The 19,206-nt window shown below is 38.9% G+C and overlaps 1 protein-coding gene across 1 annotated transcript; it reads right to left on the reverse strand.

Annotated features, from left to right (window-relative positions):
- Positions 1-614: 614 nt before the first annotated feature.
- CYP1B1 (cytochrome P450 family 1 subfamily B member 1) lies at positions 615-12,637 on the reverse strand. Its single transcript, XM_075203729.1, has 3 exons — positions 12,396-12,637; positions 10,931-12,012; positions 615-2,580 (listed from the first exon to the last, which is right to left on the reverse strand). Exons 2-3 carry the CDS (start codon positions 11,998-12,000, stop codon positions 1,998-2,000), a joined length of 1,653 nt encoding a protein of 550 aa, XP_075059830.1. The 5' UTR covers positions 12,001-12,012; positions 12,396-12,637; the 3' UTR covers positions 615-1,997.
- Between the last annotated feature and the right edge of the window lie 6,569 nt (positions 12,638-19,206).

Below are 19,206 nucleotides of genomic sequence, written 5' to 3' on the forward strand. Positions count from 1 at the left end.
CAGATCCACAGGTGGTCCTAATTATGTCACATGTGATCCGGAAAACCTGCACTATTAGGGAGCCCTGAGGACTGGGTTTGGGAAACCCTGCCCTAAGTAAACCACAGTCCTCAAAAGGTCATTTACCTGTGGCTGGCGTTGAGGCTTTCCTGAATTTGCAGGTTTGGTGAAATTATCTTTTAATACAAATTATTTGCATGAATCAGATTTAAATTCATATTAAAACTGCTAAACAAGTGACAATACTCTTTTTAATGCTTGCATTATATACTTTTAAATATCAATGGAAATATCATGTTCAGATAATTTAAGGGTAAATAAAGCATGCGAGAGATTGCAGAAGAGTCAACACTGGAATGTTATTGGAATACAGTATGTAAAGAGGAGACAATTTGAGCCCACTGTAGTTGTGCAGCTATAACATACTTAACACATAATGCTATGGAAATCATACACTTTATAGTTTAACCACAAAACCCAATTTTTGAGTATTCACAAATTAATCTCCAAAATGTACTCTTGGCAGCATGCACCTGTCCCACTATCTATCATTTTACCCCTCAAACGTGAATCTTCTGTTCACAAAAAATTCTCACTTTTTGCCCCATCACCTCGATTTAGAATATCTACAGGTTTTCTACTTCCTACATACATTTGGCTTAGGGATTTTTCTAATTCTCTTTAGCAAAAATAATTGTATGGAGGCCAAATGTGACTTATGTATACTAACCATACATCACTAGAATTATCCACAATTGCGAATATGGATAATTTTAAATATATGGCCACAGGTTACTTACGTAGGTACATCACATGTTGGCTGTTGTGTCTATGTGACCTCACCAACCAGCTGCAATGTTTTTCCACTTACTTTCCAGATAGGTTAGGAGGTCAAGTTTGATTGCTTACTATGGAGCTATCCTACATGTCTTCAATGGCTAATCGCATGACGATATTAAGAGATCTATGTATCAATTCAAGACCCAGCGATATGGAAGATTTCCTATTGCTGCTTATTATAAATAGACAATTTAAGAAAAGAAGTCTGTCGGGGCAGCTGAGAAATGCTCACAACCCGGCGCGCTACTGGCTGGCAGCGGTAAGAGTACTTTTACGGTTTCAACAGTCAGTGTAGGATCCTCCTGCACATGCAGGACCCCGCATTGCCGGGTTCATAAACACGCAGTTGAACTGGAATCCCGGACGACCTTCAAGTTATTATTGTCTCCAACATAGTACTGGTACCTTCTTTGCATGGAAAAACTTCATCAGAGGCTCCTGGTGAAGACTATTACCGGTAATACCCAGCAATGGCCTTCACCAGCCAGGGCATTTGTTAAAATAGACCCCTGAGTTTTATTGCTTGTATATAGGGTCATGAGCTCAGTCCTTGTATGGAGTACATCATACATATTAGTCATAAGGGTTCTATGAAGGATGGATTGGGAAAAGGTGATGTGAGCACTTTTATGTCTACATCTCATCTGGCTGCACTCAGCCACATAAGTAATTTAAGTGTATACTTTATAGGGAGTTATATGGCTCTAAAGGAGTGCAATACTTGAGTTAAACAGAATTATATACAGAAGTGTTTTAGTTATGCACAATATATAGAATGCTAGACAGGCTATGTTGCTAGATCATTCAGTTATTTTAATTTTATGAATGTACTTCCAATCTTTAACTATTGGGTTATTAAATAATCATGAGGAGAGACAGAAGTCACTATTAAATTTAAAGGCATGGTTAGAGATGATTGCACTCAGTATGCCAATGATCAACAACTACACTTAAAAATTATCTCAGCACATACTATAGTTGGGCATCTGGGATATACAAAAGCAAATTGGTGCTTTCCTGCGATATACAATATGGGACACAGAAGTCAAAGTTTGTTAAACTGGCAAATTCTTTGAATTGTAATAAGTATGAGTATTAATGCACCATTTTGTTTCCAGTGATAAGATGTACAGTGTCTACATGAAGTCCCCAGTATTTCACTCCTCTGTTTTCATAATGTGCACAGTATTGTCCAGTAAGTCCATATCACCGCCACGAAGGTTCATACTAATGGTGAAAGGCTTTGGCTTGATACTCAAGCCATAGTCGCATTTCTGGTTGAGGTTCTCTGCTGGATTGGCAGTAAATGTGCACTGATGCACCAAAAGAGATGCAAAAAGGAACAATTGCATCTTTGATAGCTCTTCCCCAATGCATCTTCGTTTTCCCACTGAGAAGATCATCACATTTCTCACCAGGGCTTTGTTGAGAAATCCATTTTCATCCAAGAATCTAGATGGGTCAAATTCTTCATGGTTTGACCATTTCAGCGAATCATGGTTGACTGACCACTGATTGACAAATACCACTGTGTCTTTGGAAATATTATAGCCCATTAGGGTTGTATCTCTTGTGGTTGCATGAGGGATGGTGACAGGAACAAAACTGCTGAAGCGCATTAATTCATAAAGAAAGGCTGTGATGTAGGGCAAGTTGGACTGATCATCCACACAGGGTAAGCGATCCCTTCCGATGACCTTGTCCACTTCAAACTGCATCTTCTTCTGAACCTCTGGATATCTGGAAAGGAAGGAAGCATAGACTATTTAGTTAAATTACAGGTTGAACAAAAGTTACTTCAAAAATGTTTACTTCCTTCAGATACCCCAGTGTGTGTGGATACTACCACATGTTAAGGATATTTACAATAAAATATGCTGGGCAACGGTCAAAGTTGGTGTTCTAACCAAACCTATTTTTCACTCTGGTGTCTGATGTGCCTAATTAGTTTCTGTATATACAGATAATGACGATTTAAAACATACATTTTAAACATATCTAGTTCATAATACATAAAAAAGAGGGGAGTGCTGGGTGAACGGAAGGAGGCGCCCCCATGACAAAATCTGCATTTTGTCACGGGGGCGGGCCAAAATGATGCGATTTACCATGAATCATGTCATTGAGGCCTGTCGGGGACAGAATGCGGGAGGATTGCCTGCTCTCTGGGAGTCCGGGACACATCCCCGGAATTCCGGAGTCTCCCGGACATTCCGTGAGTGTAGATAAGTATGTAATATCCATATTATGTACCCACCTATCTGGATTTAGATAACAAAATTCAGCAATGTAGCTTTTCAGTGTGGTATTTTCAGAAACTAGCTTTTTAATCCTTCCATTTCAGATCACTTTGCTTAAAATGATCTATGTTTATGTCCTGTTGGCAAAAACACCAGTATCACTGTAGTGCAAGTGGGATGAAAATAATAGTATAATTATTATAGGCATCAAAAACTTTTAACTTGTCTTTTGAACTTTTAACAAAAAGAAACAGCCCTATACTGTCTTGTATAATGTGTACATTGCATGGGGTGGGTGGGGGGAGTTAAGTGTAGTTTATCTGTTCCACAAGGTGTGTGGCTGAGTTTCTTTGAACAGAGAGATACAAATACAAGACTTGCTCAGACAGACCAGAAGTAATTCAGCCTCTGGCAGTAAAAATACCACTTCCACTCTAAAGTCAACATGAAGTTGAGTACTGCATGTGCTTGTGTCAAAGCAGCTTCCTGAGAGGGTGTGAAATGTACACAGGCTGAACAGTAAGTCCATCCTTTCTCCTCAAGTTCTCATGCAATCTCTGATAGAAGTCAGTCCCAGTCTCTCAGTGAATATTATAACCAAATGGGATATATAGTTTGTTATCACTGGTTAAATCTCTCACATCCATCTGAATCATACCTCTTCTCAAATACATTATCTGTCTCCGTATAGAGCCTGCAAATTCCTTTAAGGTTCAAATCTTGAAAGTCAAGAATTTGCACACAGCTATATCTCATCTGTTATTGGTGGCTTTACACACACACACACACACACCTCCTTGTTCCAACACGCCACATCTCTAGAACAGTATTCTTATATAATTAACAGGAGCATACAGTATAACTCTGCATTAGCCATTTATAGAAACACAAAATTTGACAGCTGAAAAAAAATTAAGCGATCTAGTCTGCCTTCTTGTCATTGATTTTTTTATTGTGCTATTATATCTTAATAATGTCTATCCAAGTCTTATCAATAGCTGTCTCTTTCCGGTCTCTCCTCTAAGTTGTAAATGTTCAGCTCTTGGATCCTTGACGGATACGTTTTGTTATGCAGCCAACACCATTATAGTAGCCCTTAGCTGATATTATTCTATTTTATTAATGCTTTTTGGAAATAGGGCTCAAGACTGGTGCACCATACTCAAGGCGAGATCTTACCCGTGACCTACAAGTGTCAATATAACCTCCCTCTTCCTGCTTCTAATACCTCCTCCTATACAATTAAGTGCTCTACTGGCTTTTGCAACTGTCTGCTTATCTTCATATCATCTGAATCTCTATAGTGCCTTTCCACTGCTGTTGTTGCCATTACATCACCGCTCATTCTGTATTCTTCTTCTGGACTATTCTGCCCCACATGCATTATTTTACATTCGGATGTATTCAATTTAAGGTACATTACTCTATTTTCCCTACATCACTATGCATTTGTTTTACGGCACCTGTGTTATAAATTCAGTTAAAAATCTTTGTATCAACTGCAAAAAGACTTCTCTTTTCTTATAAGCCACAAGTAATATCATTATTAAAAAAAAACAGGACCCAGGATTGATCCCCAAGTACCCCGCTGGTGGAATTAACAGTAAATTCAGCCTGAAAATGAATTTTATAATTTGGCAAAACCATGTTGTGCTGCAAGGTGGAGGGGGCAAATGTAAAATGTATTGACAGATATTGAGTTGGGAGGGAGGCTCGTCCTGGCTCAACTCCATATTATAATGTTAAAATAAAGCTGGACAGTATTTGGGTGATACATGCAAAGGCAGAATTTTTTTTACCACTTGCATCGCAATATAGTTTGTCCAGGTGCAAATTTGCACACTTTAATCATCAACTTATAGAGCGCCACTAATTCCATAGCACTGTACAGAGAACTCACTTACATCAGTCCCCGCCCTTTAGAAGCATAAAGTCTAAATTCGCTAACACACACACACAAACTAGGGTAAATTTAAAAGCAACCAATTAACCTACCAGTATGTTTTTGGAGTGTGGGAGGAAACCGGAGCACCCAGAGGAAACCCACGCAAACACGGGGAGAACATACAAACTCCACACATATAAGGCCATGGTCGAGAATCGAGCTCATGACCCCAGTGCTGCCCATTAGCTTTAGCTGGATTTGCTCCTAACGCCTCCTCTGTTTCTTATCGTTTGGGGTAAAACAACAAACAAAAAACCCTACTGTCTTTGAGTCAAATCCAAGGACTTTTCAGTTCCTAAATGAATTTATTGTGTGATACCATATATAATGCCTGTCTAAAAATGAATTAAACATATCCACCTCTTGTCCTTGATCTATCACTTTAGTTATCAAGTCAAACAAAATAGAATTAATTTGACATGATCTCCCAGCAGTAAATTCATACTGCACTGGATCTTGTAAAAAAAAAATTGACTCTCAATAGTCAACAAGTCTTTAAAAATGATACCATTAATGTACTATTGAAATCTATTTAATGCGCTCATGTGACATGTGTGAAAGTCTCTACAACCACTTCAGAATGTAAACTGGTCAACTCTTAAAACGTGAATTACTGATCTGAATTTTGAAACTCAGAATCTTCACATATATAAAGAAATTACAAAAGATTGCGTATACATTTATTAATCTGGATCAGACTATTGTCTTTTGAATTATATATTGGAATGTCAACAGATTTAGGGGACAGCATCTTGCATAATGAAAATCTATAGCAAAAATAAGTGGGAACATAAAAGGATTATGGGAGTGAAATTCAGAGAGAAATTGTGAGGCATTTTTTAGTACTTTCTTACATAAGACCTACCAGGAAAGCTACCCTTAAATGGTAAAATAAACAATATAAGAAAATACCCAATAGGATGTTGCTTGATAATGACCGAACATAATCGTTCAGAATGCTGAACTAACAGGTCTCTATGTGATCCCGAAGTAATCTCGGCTTGAGCACCAAACAGAGGGACTTGGTCCAACTTGGACAGTTATAGGTCTGTTAAAGGCCATCTAAGATATTGAGGGTTCAATACATTGTCTACATGACGGTGAGAGCAAGAGGGGGCATAATGGTTTGTTCATTGCCATTAGTCTCTGTACTTTGGTTGTCTGGAATTATATTCAGCAAGTTTGCTCAGTAAAATATTATAAAGGACTGACCACTTTTTTGGTGAAATTGGAGCTTGTATTTGGCATAAAAAAAGTTTTTTTTGATGGTATAAGTCAATATTACATATTTTTATAATATGATAAATGTGAACTATCACGCCACTGACATGAATGAGTTAAACGTTTGCTGAAGGACTTTTTCATATAAAATTAAAATTGTGATTAATTTGACAGACAGATCTCAAACCTATGCCCACATACCTGGCACGTGCACTGATCCCATTTGATGCCTGTGGAACCATGTTGACTTTTTTTTGAACTGATAAATCACTATTGTGGTAAGTTTTCCATTTATGCTTGTATAGCTTTTGCCAATTATTGTAGTGCCTCTATACTTATTACTATTATCATTTACTGATTAACCTTTTTTTCCTTGATTGAAGCTTAGTACGTTATTTTTTATTTGGCAAAGAGATGCTTGTTTATTTTACTAATTTATTCCCAGGGTTAAAACATTCTGAGTGTGCCCAGTTTGTGGTGAACTTTTTATCCTCAGATACAGCTCCTGGCGCCTTTCCCAGATTACTTTATATTACACTACTGTAAGTGCAAGTTCTTTCAGCTTGCCACAAGCACACAACCAATATAGTAGCGTGTGTGATTTCTCCTTGGAAAGCACCGAGATCACCATAAGGGACAAGACAGCATCTTAAAATTGACCACTTCTCTTAATTATCATATTTGCTTGTTTACCAGCCTCTCTGTTAAATAAGTCTGTGATTGAGCCTCAATTATGTGATGTAATTAGGGGTGTAGTAACGAAAATTTTCATGGGGGGGGGGGGGCAAAAGGCCAAGGACTATTATAGGACTTGGCCCCTTTATCTCATATTTGGTATGTCGTTTTACAGTGACTGTAAATATACAAAGACTCCCAATCCTATGTTAATATCTGTCAGTGTTTCAGGGGTTGGCCAACCCCATTTTCAATGTTTATTTTACTAAAAACATTTATTTATATATTAAATACTATTAATATTAACTAAAAATCATTTTTCATAGTCATTAACCTAGTTTTTATTCAGAGTTTGTTGACAGCCTAATCTCTTTTGATTGGGAGTATTTTTAAATCTTTAGTCACTGCCTCAGTGGTTATGGTATGTGCCATAAATTTAAATTGCTAGATCTCATGTTTGTTCCTGGATGCACGGCATGAAATTCAGGGTAACCGTAAAGAGAATAGTTGTTCATCATTCATCATCAATACATGTTATTTATTAAAGGTTTATGAACGGAACACTTAAGAGTATTTTAAATAAACAAATCAATGAATCTATACAAAGGCAATCTATATTAAAGAACATTTGGTAGTTATACTAAGACAATTTATAATTAAAAAAAAAAAGTTTCACAAGTTTAGAACAGATTCCATGACTTCAGGAAGTAGCATGAAGGCTTTTGTGTAGAAGTTCATGGAGGGGTGAAAGACAGTCTTTACCCACCCAACAGAAATCATGGGGGAGCAACTACAATGTTTATTCTACATTGTACACACGTTACTTCCTCTAAATGACCACCTTAATACCAAGAATGTCTTTGTCGCAGTTTAAGATCACGTCATTTTTACACGGCGGCATGTGCATTGGCCGCAATTGTTTTCAGGAGGTATACCAAGCAGTCCATGTGACCTCAAAGTAGGAAACCTGAAAATCTGAGTTCTCCTATTGGGAAAAGTGCTGTCGAATTTTGGGGAGTCGCTGAAGTGACTACCACCAACCAGGATGCTATCCCTGTATGAAGGCAAACTCTGGGCTGGAGCCAACACTAGTAAAACTTTTCCCACAGTCAGTGCAATATACAGGACAACTCTCTCCTTATTGGTTTCTGGGCTGTTTTCATCAAAGGACCAGCCTCTTTCTCTCTGTGAAAAAGGGCATGTGGAGAGGTCATCTTTGTGTGCAAAAAAACTATTCCCCTTTAAATGACCTCAGTATGTTTCAGCCAATGGAAGCTCCTCTTCTGATGACTCACACTTATTGTCAGGGCAGACCCATGTTCAGTATGAATGGGGTTGACCCGGGAAACTCTCGTGTCCAAGGTGCAGTGTGAACGGGGTCTCTGAGCTGGGACGCTCTGTGCCTCGGCAAAAACGACTTGAAAAACCCGGAAAATTGCAGGGGCGGCAGTATGAAAGCGGTATATGTCTCACCAGTAGAGTTTGGCCATATTTCCAGTCCTACTGCAACTATATCACACAGCAGAATGCGTTAATCATTTTCAGCTCCATTCAGAGACGATAAGTTTTCCAGAATGTGTATTTACAAATGCAGGGCAATATGGCTAAAACTGGATTGCCTGAAACTTTGCACTTCTGCGAAACAGCCTGTCCATTTCAAAATCCAATTTGTACAAAATGTTTCTTATCATCAACATTTATTTATATAGCGCCACTAATTCCACAGTGCTGTACAGAGAACTCACTCACATCAGTCCCTGTCCCATTGGGGCTTACAGTCTAAATTCCCTAACATACACAGACACAGACTAGGGTCAATTTGTTAGCAGCCAATTAACCTACCAGTATGTTTTTGGAGTGTGGGAGGAAACCAGAGCACCCGGAGGAAACCCATGCAAACACGGGGAGAACATACAAACTCCTCACAGATAAGGCCATGGTCGGGAATTGAACTCATGACCCCAGTGCTGTAAGGCAGACGTGCTAACCACTTAGCCACAATGCTGCCCACCGTTCCTGCATCTCCGCTCATCTCTACTGCACATATATCCAACTCCAGTATTTTGGGTGTAAGCGCCTCTGTCTATACATTGCTAGAGAAGTCATTGAAGATTAAGTATTCACAAAATGCCTAATGTATGCCACATTTTAATTTCATCTCTTTCTTAGCAAAACTCTGCATAGATAAAGGAGCTTGTCGCAGCATAGGTGCATTGATCGGCATTTTCAGACAAAGATAAAAATCTGGATTTCAATTGGCTAAAAAATGTAATTCAAGTGTCAAAATATTATTGTTTTTTTAGGTTTTATGCTTGAAAATAAATAGATTACCTAACAGAGCATTTAAGTGCAAAGTGTCCAATGAACAATGACAACCAATAAGACATTTGTGGGCTTATTTATCATAGTGAGGAAAGCCCCAGATTAGGTGAAAACTGTAACTTTACAGCTTTTAGGGTTTCCCTCTATTTAACAAAGCGTCTGGGCTGGTGAAGACTATTGCCAGCAACAGCCTTCACCATGGACCTCCGGGGAAGCTTCTCCATGCAAAGCTGCATGACAGCAACAGATATTCCGCAAAGGAAAATGTTTTTTATTAAAATAAAAAATAAAAACAGGGAAAAATGCTTTAAGTTATTTGTTACATTGTGTCTGGGCTTCCAGCTCCAGCCGGCTCACACATGAGCAATGGGACATTGCACTGACCAAACGAGAGTTTCCGGCTAGTATCGCCAGGGAGCTAAATAGGCCCCATTGTATGTTGTGTCATGCTCCATTTATTTATGATGCCAGACTGGGGCTACTGATAATACGAAGTACCTATTGTTATTAAGTTGATGATTTACTAAAGGCGTATGATTCACCCCAGCCGGAGAGGGCACATTTACTAAAGGCATAAGTATTATCCAAAACAGAGGATAATTTACTAAAGCCATATGTTTTAGCCCAGACTGTGAAAGTGATTTACTAAAGGTGAACGTTTTACTCCAGACCGGAGTGGGGGAGGGGGTAATTTACTAAACTTATAGCTTTTACCACAGATTGAGGTGGTGATTTTTCTAAAATGTGTAAATTTTACCCCAGCTTGATGTACCTGTGTTCGCTTCCAAAACCTAATTTGATTAGGGAAAAATTATAAAATAGATAATTGTTTGAAAATTTTATCCAGAGCTGATTGGGCATTGGGTGCGAAACAGATCTGCTAATCTAGTATGAAACTTATGCTCTGAGGGCAGATGCAACAGATCCAACAATAAAATATTATAGATTGAAATGTCTTCTAGACAAAACAACCTCCATAAACTTCTAAAAGGTTACAGTTGTACATAAATTATACTGTTCTGATTACAAGCCCATATTATCATATACAAACGTTACAAATTAATGTTCATCACCTTAACAGATATATACAGAGATTTTCTGTTTGTTTGTTTTTAGTGTATCTGAACTATAAGGAATGAGACTACAGGCAATTGGACCTTACAGAGACCTCAATTAACACAAAAGTTTAATACTTATAAAAACGTGAATGTTACAAACAACTGTCTTTGTACATTGCCTTAGTGGTTTTAATATGGACTGCTTAACCATCAGAACACTGACAATATAAAAACTCCTAGGTTTTAGGACTATTGCTTTTATACAATGACCTGAACATTATAGTATTCCAACTGTAAATTGCTATGGAATAATAAATGTTAACTATAAATAATCTTTCTAATGGAGAGTAGGTAGTAGGTTGATACTTGTAAAACTATGGTGACATGCTTCACCCTTGTTTATATGCATGTTTATTTTATGTATATTTTTAAATATTATTGTATTGATTGATTAGATATTTCAGTGTCCCTTTAATGTCCCCTATGTTGTTGCTTAATTCTAAAGAAAGGATTAAAGGTCTAATGTACTTAACTGTTTAACCATCTTCAGATGAATAATAACTAAGAGGCAACTGGTGCACAATGCAGCAAGTATAGTACAGTACAGGTAACAGGATAGGATGTCTTACCTGATGAGGAAGAAAATGAGCCACTGTAGAGATGTGGAAAGAGTATCTTGGCTGGCTCCAAATACATCACAAACTGTAGCTGGAACATGCTCAGCCTCCAGCAGGTGACCTAGGTTACCGTTCTTTACCTCATCTTTCCTTTCCAAACCATCTTGGTGGACATCACCTTTTCCATCCATTCCTGTTAGGATATGGATAAAAGCGTCCATCATGTCCCGTGTTACGCCCCATATACTTGTCTCTCGGTGCTGTAAGAACTTACTATAGACAAAGTTATAAAATTCGTTATTGACCTGCTGGAAGTCCCTGAATGCTGTCCGCACAGGGTTTGGGAAGCGCTGGAGCCAGGGCATGACATCTACCAAACTGCCGGCCCCCACAGTCTTACTGAACTTATCGTTGTTGCTGAGCAGCGCTTGAAACTCCAGGTCCGTGTGGCTGTAACGGCGACCAAAACATACTGCGCTCATCACATTGGCCACAACCACTACCAGATGTCTTCCCGGGGCGAAATATTTGCCACCCTCTCCAAGGGCAGAGAAAAGACTGATAAGCTCCCGGGTTTCGCGCAGTACATGCTGACCCACATTGCGCTTGGTGTCAGGGTTGCCAGTGGAGAAGGCTCTGACGGTTGAGTGCGCAAGTTTGCGGTGTACTTTCCATCTCTCGTTGTGTGCGCCAAAAGCCAAACTTCGGCCACCTGATACAAATTTGAAAGATGGGAATCCAGGACGACCTGCAAAATCGTCTCCTTTATGCAATAAAGCATGGCGGATTATCTTGTCTCCATTCAGCACCACGACTTTCTGGCTGCCTAACTTGATCTGAACGATGTCCCCATACTTTTTGGCCAAGGATGCGAACACCAGGTGAGGGGAGCTACCCATCTGCATAGCATTGCCGATTAGGGGCCATGGAAAAGGACCAGGTGGATGATTGGCTCCTAACCATCTTGGCAATATCCAAAGCTGGAGCCACTTACAGACGTAAATGGCAATCAGTGCGCACAGTACAGGGAGCAGAAGGCTACGCACGGAGGAAGGGGTCATTTCTTCATAAATCTTCAACATTTCTGCATGTACCTGGAGTCAACACAACAGAATGGATGAAAATTAGTAATGTTTCAGTTGAGCAAAATAAAAATCAATGAAATTGTAGCAAGACTGTCTGCCTATAAAAGCCACACTGTGCGTATTGACAGAGAATCTGTGTACTGACTCGTATGCAAACTATTTAGCTTATAATAACGGTGTACGTGATCATTTAGATATACTGCTAGGAAGTCTATAACAAGAGCACGCTTCCAGCAGGTAGATTCTATGATAAAGTGCAAATACACGCTGATCAAATAGCAAGCACACCTGCAGCACCGAGTATAAAGGTAAACGCAATTCTGAATCCGAAGTTAACAAGGTATATGCATAACTGATTTATGATAGTCTGCACACACCACGATTCTATCTACCTGGGCAGGTGAAGCATCCAACACTTTGATCACAGTGTTAATATGTTAACTCTCTTCTCAGACGATCAAATTAAACAGCTTCAGAAGATGTAACTTCACATGATTCCTTTTACTTCCAGGCATTCTAATTCTAGTTAGGGTATTGGGTGTTAAACTATGTAGTAGGATCCTGTAGCAGCACAGAGTGTTTGGTAGACTTTCTTGAGAGATGTGTGCTGTCCTTGAGAGAGGTCCACATTGGAAGATCATTTAGCATTGATCTCCAATTCCTCAGCATTGCCATTTATATGAAGCCCCCCTCGCCTCCCGGGGAGGCACTGATTGGTCACCGCCCAGTTCCTCACCATTGGACCCTAGCTATTTTGCACTTACACCATTCATCGAACAGCTCTTGGATCATACTGTTTGTTGAGAATTTTCCTTTTCCCTTTAAAACGTGGAGTTAGTAGCTGACTTCATCCTAAAATCTACCTTGCTTGTTATTGGCTGAAGTAAGGTCTCGTTATAAACCACTGAGTTATTAACCCTTGCATGATTTAGGTAATGTGGTTGATCCTTTAAAAAGAACATCAGCGTCCTTGACAGGGTTAAATGGCTGTGCGTGCGGATCCTGCATAGCGTGACAGTAGGAATCCACTAATCTTGGTGCTTCTGAATTTCCTTCTCCTTTACCAAAGTGCTGCAGGACACTGGCGCACGGCAGAGATTGTGGAATGGTGAGATCTCCCAATTGTGCTGCAGCTGCTTGTGGATAAAAGTGCTTGGGGCGCTGTAAACGGTCCAATTTGAAAGACATTGATCAGGTATATTGGCAATCGAGATGAAAGGTCTGGGAAAGGGGTGTGTTGTATATGTAAATAAATAACTGCTATTATGAATGGAAAAAGGCTGAAGTGTGTGAATGGTTTTGCCATTTGTATAAAGCACATTAGTTAGTTGCCTATTTCTGTACTTGTTTTATAATCCTAATAAAAGCCTAAAATAACATACACCTGTTCCTTTCACGGCTTTGCATACATTTCTGGTGATATTAAAATAATCATGTAGTACCCAGTGTGTAAAAAATATACAAGTCTGCCCCTGCTTTGCTTATGAGCAGTTATTTATGGAATACTTGGGATGAGAATGCTTATTTTATAACTTATTCTATGGTAATTAAGTGAATGTACAAAAGTTATGTAGTATATATCATTGTAATCATTCACATGAAATTATTCAACTCTGTGCTTGAAACATGAATGATCTGCTAAACCGCAATTTGTCATTAATGAAGTAAAATATCAGAGGTCAGTTCTGTTGAAATATTACACTGGTGACACCACATGACTAAACAAAGGACTTTAACTTCTGCTCTCCATGTTTACTCACGTTTATTCATAATGTTATTACTTGTATAGTGATCTCATACAGAGAAAGCATATTGAACTCCATATAAAAAACATCATTTTACTATTTTTTTTGTATATGTTATGATTCAGCAATCGGCAGCATTTCAGCTGTTGTGGAGCTTTAATAACACCCCATGGGTATAAAATGCATTTCTTACACATGTAAGTAAAATGTTATAAACTACATTGCATTTATGTGTGTGTTGTGTATATGTACTGAAAGTGAGCAAAAAGGGCCTGGTACCCTTATTGAGGAGCAAAACCCGCAAAAATGGAGCAAATTTGCAACTTGGAAAAACCATGTTGTGTTGGAGGGGGCGGTAGATTTAAAATATGGGGACAGATTGAAAGTTGGGATAGGGCTCATCCTAGATCATCTTAAATTTCATTGTAAAAATAAAGCTATCAAGTGTTTGTGTGCTACATGAAAAAGCAGCCACTCTTTCCTTGCTGCAAAAAAATCATTAATTTGCCCCTTATGCATTGTAACATGGTTTATCCAGGAGCAAACTTACTATCTTTATTTTTTTTTCTGCTTTGCTCCTAACTTGGCATCAGGCCGGACGTGTTCAAAATAACGCATATTAAAACAAGTGATAATGGCTACATTGCCAATGCCAGGTCAGGTAGTTTCACAACAGTTGACAACAGTGGCGGATCCAGGGGGGGGGGGGGGGGGGCGATCGGGGCGTTCGCCCCCCCTAGCAGACACTTGCAGCCGACGGCTGCACAGTATGTGCAGGTCCGTCCAGCCGTGACAGGCAGTGACAGTGTGCTGCCCGGCTGCTCTGACTGTGTTTAAAACACAATCAGAGCAGCCGGGCAGCACACTGTCCCTGCCTGTCACGGCTGGACGGACCTGCACATAGTGTGCAGCCGTCGGCAGCCTAAGATGTTAGAAAGGGGCGGGGCCTAAATCGCCCCCCCCTAAATCGCCCTGGGTACAGCATTTTTCTAGATCCGCCCCTGGTTGACAAGCAATATAGGTTGACTTCATCTGGTGTATATCAAGTCAACAAAGTGCATATTGTACAACAAATTGATAAAATGTATTTTTACTATGATGACAAAAATGTAGTATTCTATAAAAATAAATGACATTCAATAACATTGGAAATAGTGCAAGATATAAACTCCTCAGAGAATCTGCCTATTTCCTTTTGTACGTTTGAAGGGTACTTTAGTCGCTATTCCTCCAAATTTTGTGAGTGTACAACAAGGCTTTCAACTTTGTGGCACCATATAAATAAACCTAGACATCAATAATGTAATATTTTTTGCATTACGATCAAGTCTATGAAATACTTGTGGTTTATAGATCTATGCATTGAGAATCAGATACATATAATACCCATACCTATAGTTTCACTATAATACAGATACCTACAGGTGATGCAGATACTTATAGTTCCACTATGGTGGTTTACAGAAAGAGCTTTTTGCAACTACAGATGGTGTAGGGTTTGTTGTAGGGAAGACAAATGGTACATAATGTTTTTTTGTAATTAACTGAAAATATCCCCAATTTTCCATTGCTAAACTATTCAGTAATCTGTAGCTATTTTCTGCAAAATTATATAAAACTGATGGACAAGTTACTGCTAGTCTTTTTAATTTAAAGTCTGATTAATGGACCTAAATAATGCTTACCGAATGCCAGTATCCAAATAATCTTTTCAAGACAAAGGATGAATAAACATCGACTATTTATAGGAATATACTGATTTACGCTCATCTTTTGAGTCACAATCTTGCTTAAATTCACAGGTAATTTAAAACTAGTAGTCAATTAAATAACCCTCCAAGGTATCACATAATGGTAGATAGAAATATATACACAACGGATGATTTCCTGAAAGCATATATTCAGGGTCTGGCTTGGCTGAGGGGCAGGGTCCCATTTTGGGCTACTTTGGGCTGGGTCACTGGGCTACCTCATCATCATCATCATCATCATCATCATCATTTATTTATATAGCGCCACTAATTCCGCAGCGCTGTACAGAGAACTCATTCACATCAGTCCCTGCCCCATTGGATCTTACAGTCTAAATTCCCTAATGTATTTTGTTCCTTTAAAATGTTCCTACAGTCTTGGCCCGGGCTAAAATTTAGCCTTCAACCCCTGCATATATTTCATACTTACCTGTGTTTGCTTCCAAGGCCCATTAAATTTTATCTTAAACATATTGGGCATTTTGAAACCAATACATAGGCACTATACTTGAGTAAACCTTATGCTTTTGGTAAGTCACTCCCAAGAAGTCAACATGTTTAATAGAATTGTAGTATATATGCTGGTGTATTGACTTATGGTGTATTCATTATGAATCAGATTACTCATACTGCACATTTCACTATATCAGCCTGAGGGGCATGTTCATTTGTTGGCGGTTTCCGCAGCGAAAAAAGTATTACCGCCGGATTTCAGCTCGCCAGCTCCCTGAACCGCGAGCTGAAATCCAGCGTGAAATGTACCGTAATAACGGTATTTACGCGCACTATTACCGTAATGACGGTAATAGTGCATGCGCCACGTTACTTTAGGCAGTAACGCCAACAATTTAATATGCCCCTTAGTATGTCTTTATGTAACCACAGACTGAATGTTTTGCAACTAGAACAATGCAATAGATGTTAAGATAGGAAAATGGGACTTGATATTATTGAATTACTTTAACATGTAAAGATCTTCTATAATGTACTTAATCTTTAATGTCTTTCAAGTTGCATTGTAGGTGTTGAAAACTTACAATTGTCTTTTTACTAACAGTATTAAATATTCTGATTGTTGCCATAGCTAGGGCTCTGTGTATCAAAGCAGTTATGGAGGAAAGATTAGGGCATTGCTACTATTACCTTCATATTTGCTATTGTTGTCCGCAGCCTTCCATCTGAATGTTGGTGGAGCAGTTTTGCACTGCGCTGTAATGATATCAATCATAAACATGCGGCCTATAGGTCCGCTCCCTCCGCTCTTTTCTGCGTCCAATTCCTCTGTCACTTCTGCAGATTCTTCAATATTACATATGGCAACACTCTTCTCTGAAACCGAGCACTATGGTGTAATGTACATACGGCTCCACAGTCGGTACTTAATATGTTTCTCAATGCATATGTTCATCATCATCATCATCACCATTTGTTTTTATAGTGCCACAAATTCCACAGCGCTGTATATTTGTCATTCACATCAGTCCGGGCCCCATTGGTGCTTACAGTCTAAATTTCCTAACACACGCACACGCGCACACACACATTAATGTTTGTTAGCAGCCAATTAACCTACCAGTATGTTTTTGGAGTTTGAGAGGAAACCCACTCAAACACAGGCGGAATATACAAACTCCACACAGATAAGGCCATGGCCGGGAATCGAACTCTTGACCCCAGAGCTGTGAGGCAGAAGTGCTAACCACTTAGCCTTCATGCAGATTAATTGGTCACATATCTCTTATGCTGTGAATATTTATAATAATATAAATGCAATCCAACTGTATTTTCATCACAATATCCTAGCATGTAACTGCATCAACAGAACAACCTGCCAAAGTGCTTTTAATCTTGACTTGTGCTAACAAGGAGTTTGCAAAGGGTACAGACTGCCAATTTTGTCAATTTGTTTATAGCTCTTGTAACATTTATGTAATCTGTTTTTCAGTGCCTTGTTCCTGTGGAAAGTGAGAGCTGGGTCAGACAATACTAATCATGGATTGTGTGATTGATTCAACTAGCCATTCAGTAAAATGCTGTGTTTGGGGAAAATACACTAGTATCCATCCATGCATACGTACTGTAGCAATCATATTACATATTGGGGATGCCTAAGGGATTGTACAATAAAAGCATACACAAAGCCTTGTATTTTTAAATGGGTTAGAAGTGAGTTCTCAATGCATCCCTGCAGCATAGTGTACTATGCATCTAATGAGTTTTCCCATAGAACTCATTATATTTTACCGAGCATTAGAACTTGGGTATGTTGCAGGCAACATCAAAATTTACGTGAAGCGAAGGCTTGGCACAGTGGATATACAGGTCTGTTCACTTGCATTATTTTTGCACAATTACCAGGACAGAAGATCACATATAAAATCACATGACCTAAGGGTTATTTTTTTGCATATGTGTATAATAAAAATCGAATTATTTATTTTGTCTTGCAAAATATGTTTGTATAAACAAGTTCCAACTGTAATATATATTAATACTTTAGCTCCCCAAACCTAAAAAAATATGATACATGTATTGTTCTTTCCACGGCACTGCTTTTGTTTTGATAACGATCATCTCAACAGTAAGATATTACATTTCCCATTATTCATCCTTAATTTAGATGCTACAGTTATACTTCAATATATTTCTATATGGTTATTTAGACATATTATCCACAAACATTGACCATTATCATTGACAGTTCCAGAGCTGAGCGAAAGTTTCAAAACTTCTGCAATTTGTTTACCCTATTCTGTATTTGGCTGCAATATTTTGACGATTTTGCTGGTCGAATTTGTCCTTCAGTTTTCTACCCCAACTACGCCACACAGCAGAATGAGCTGCTCAATTTACAAGTACAGTGTGGAATGTCTGTCCACAGAATGTTCGAGCTCAAAGATTGTATTGCTGGAACTTTGCACATCTGTAAAGCATCCTGTTTAAATATGAAACTGGATGCTTTACAGCTACTGTAGTAGTTTCAGCAATCACATAAAAAATATTTAGAAAGTCAGGCGACCCTAACACTAACTAGACAGATAGTCCCCTATCTGGATACCTGACACTCACTAGCATCGGTTGCACCACCCACAGCACAAGTCCAGCTATTTAAGCTTCCTCCCAATCACTACATTAACTGTTCCCTTTATTAATTATAGCCAGGTGCTCCTGTGTTGTTTGTGTGGAAGAGTGTGCCGACTTAACCCTGTCTGTAGCCTGAGCCTGCAGATTTCCAGGGAAACTATTAGTCTCTTCTTTAATAGCATGTGGCAAACTGTCTGTATTGCTACAATATATATTTGTTTTTTGGTAAAATATGCATTTTTCTGCTGTACATTTTGCTTACGCATAGGTGTTTGCATATCCCTGACTTGTCTCCTTTAAGCTTGGAGAGGAAGAACAGGACAGGAAAGGGCTTGAAAGATGCTGATGCAGATGCAGATAACCCTATCAGGAAGCGGGTGCTCGATCCTTGGAGCAAAGGTCAGAGCTGATGATGATCATCTGCGTGGACTTTTGCAGTGTTAAAAAATGGATTTTATTAAAGTTTAAAAAAAAAAAAATGTGTTGCCCCCACAAATGTTATTGCTAATTCAGGGGGACAAACAGTGTGAGTCCACCCTCCTTCTCCCCCCAAAAGCTGCAACTAGCACCAGGCTTTGACAGGCTCGGCTGGTCACACTATAACAGGTAAACCTGCAGAGTGG

This window comes from Mixophyes fleayi, chromosome 3 (assembly GCF_038048845.1).
Source record: "Mixophyes fleayi isolate aMixFle1 chromosome 3, aMixFle1.hap1, whole genome shotgun sequence".
Lineage (NCBI taxonomy): Eukaryota > Metazoa > Chordata > Amphibia > Anura > Limnodynastidae > Mixophyes > Mixophyes fleayi.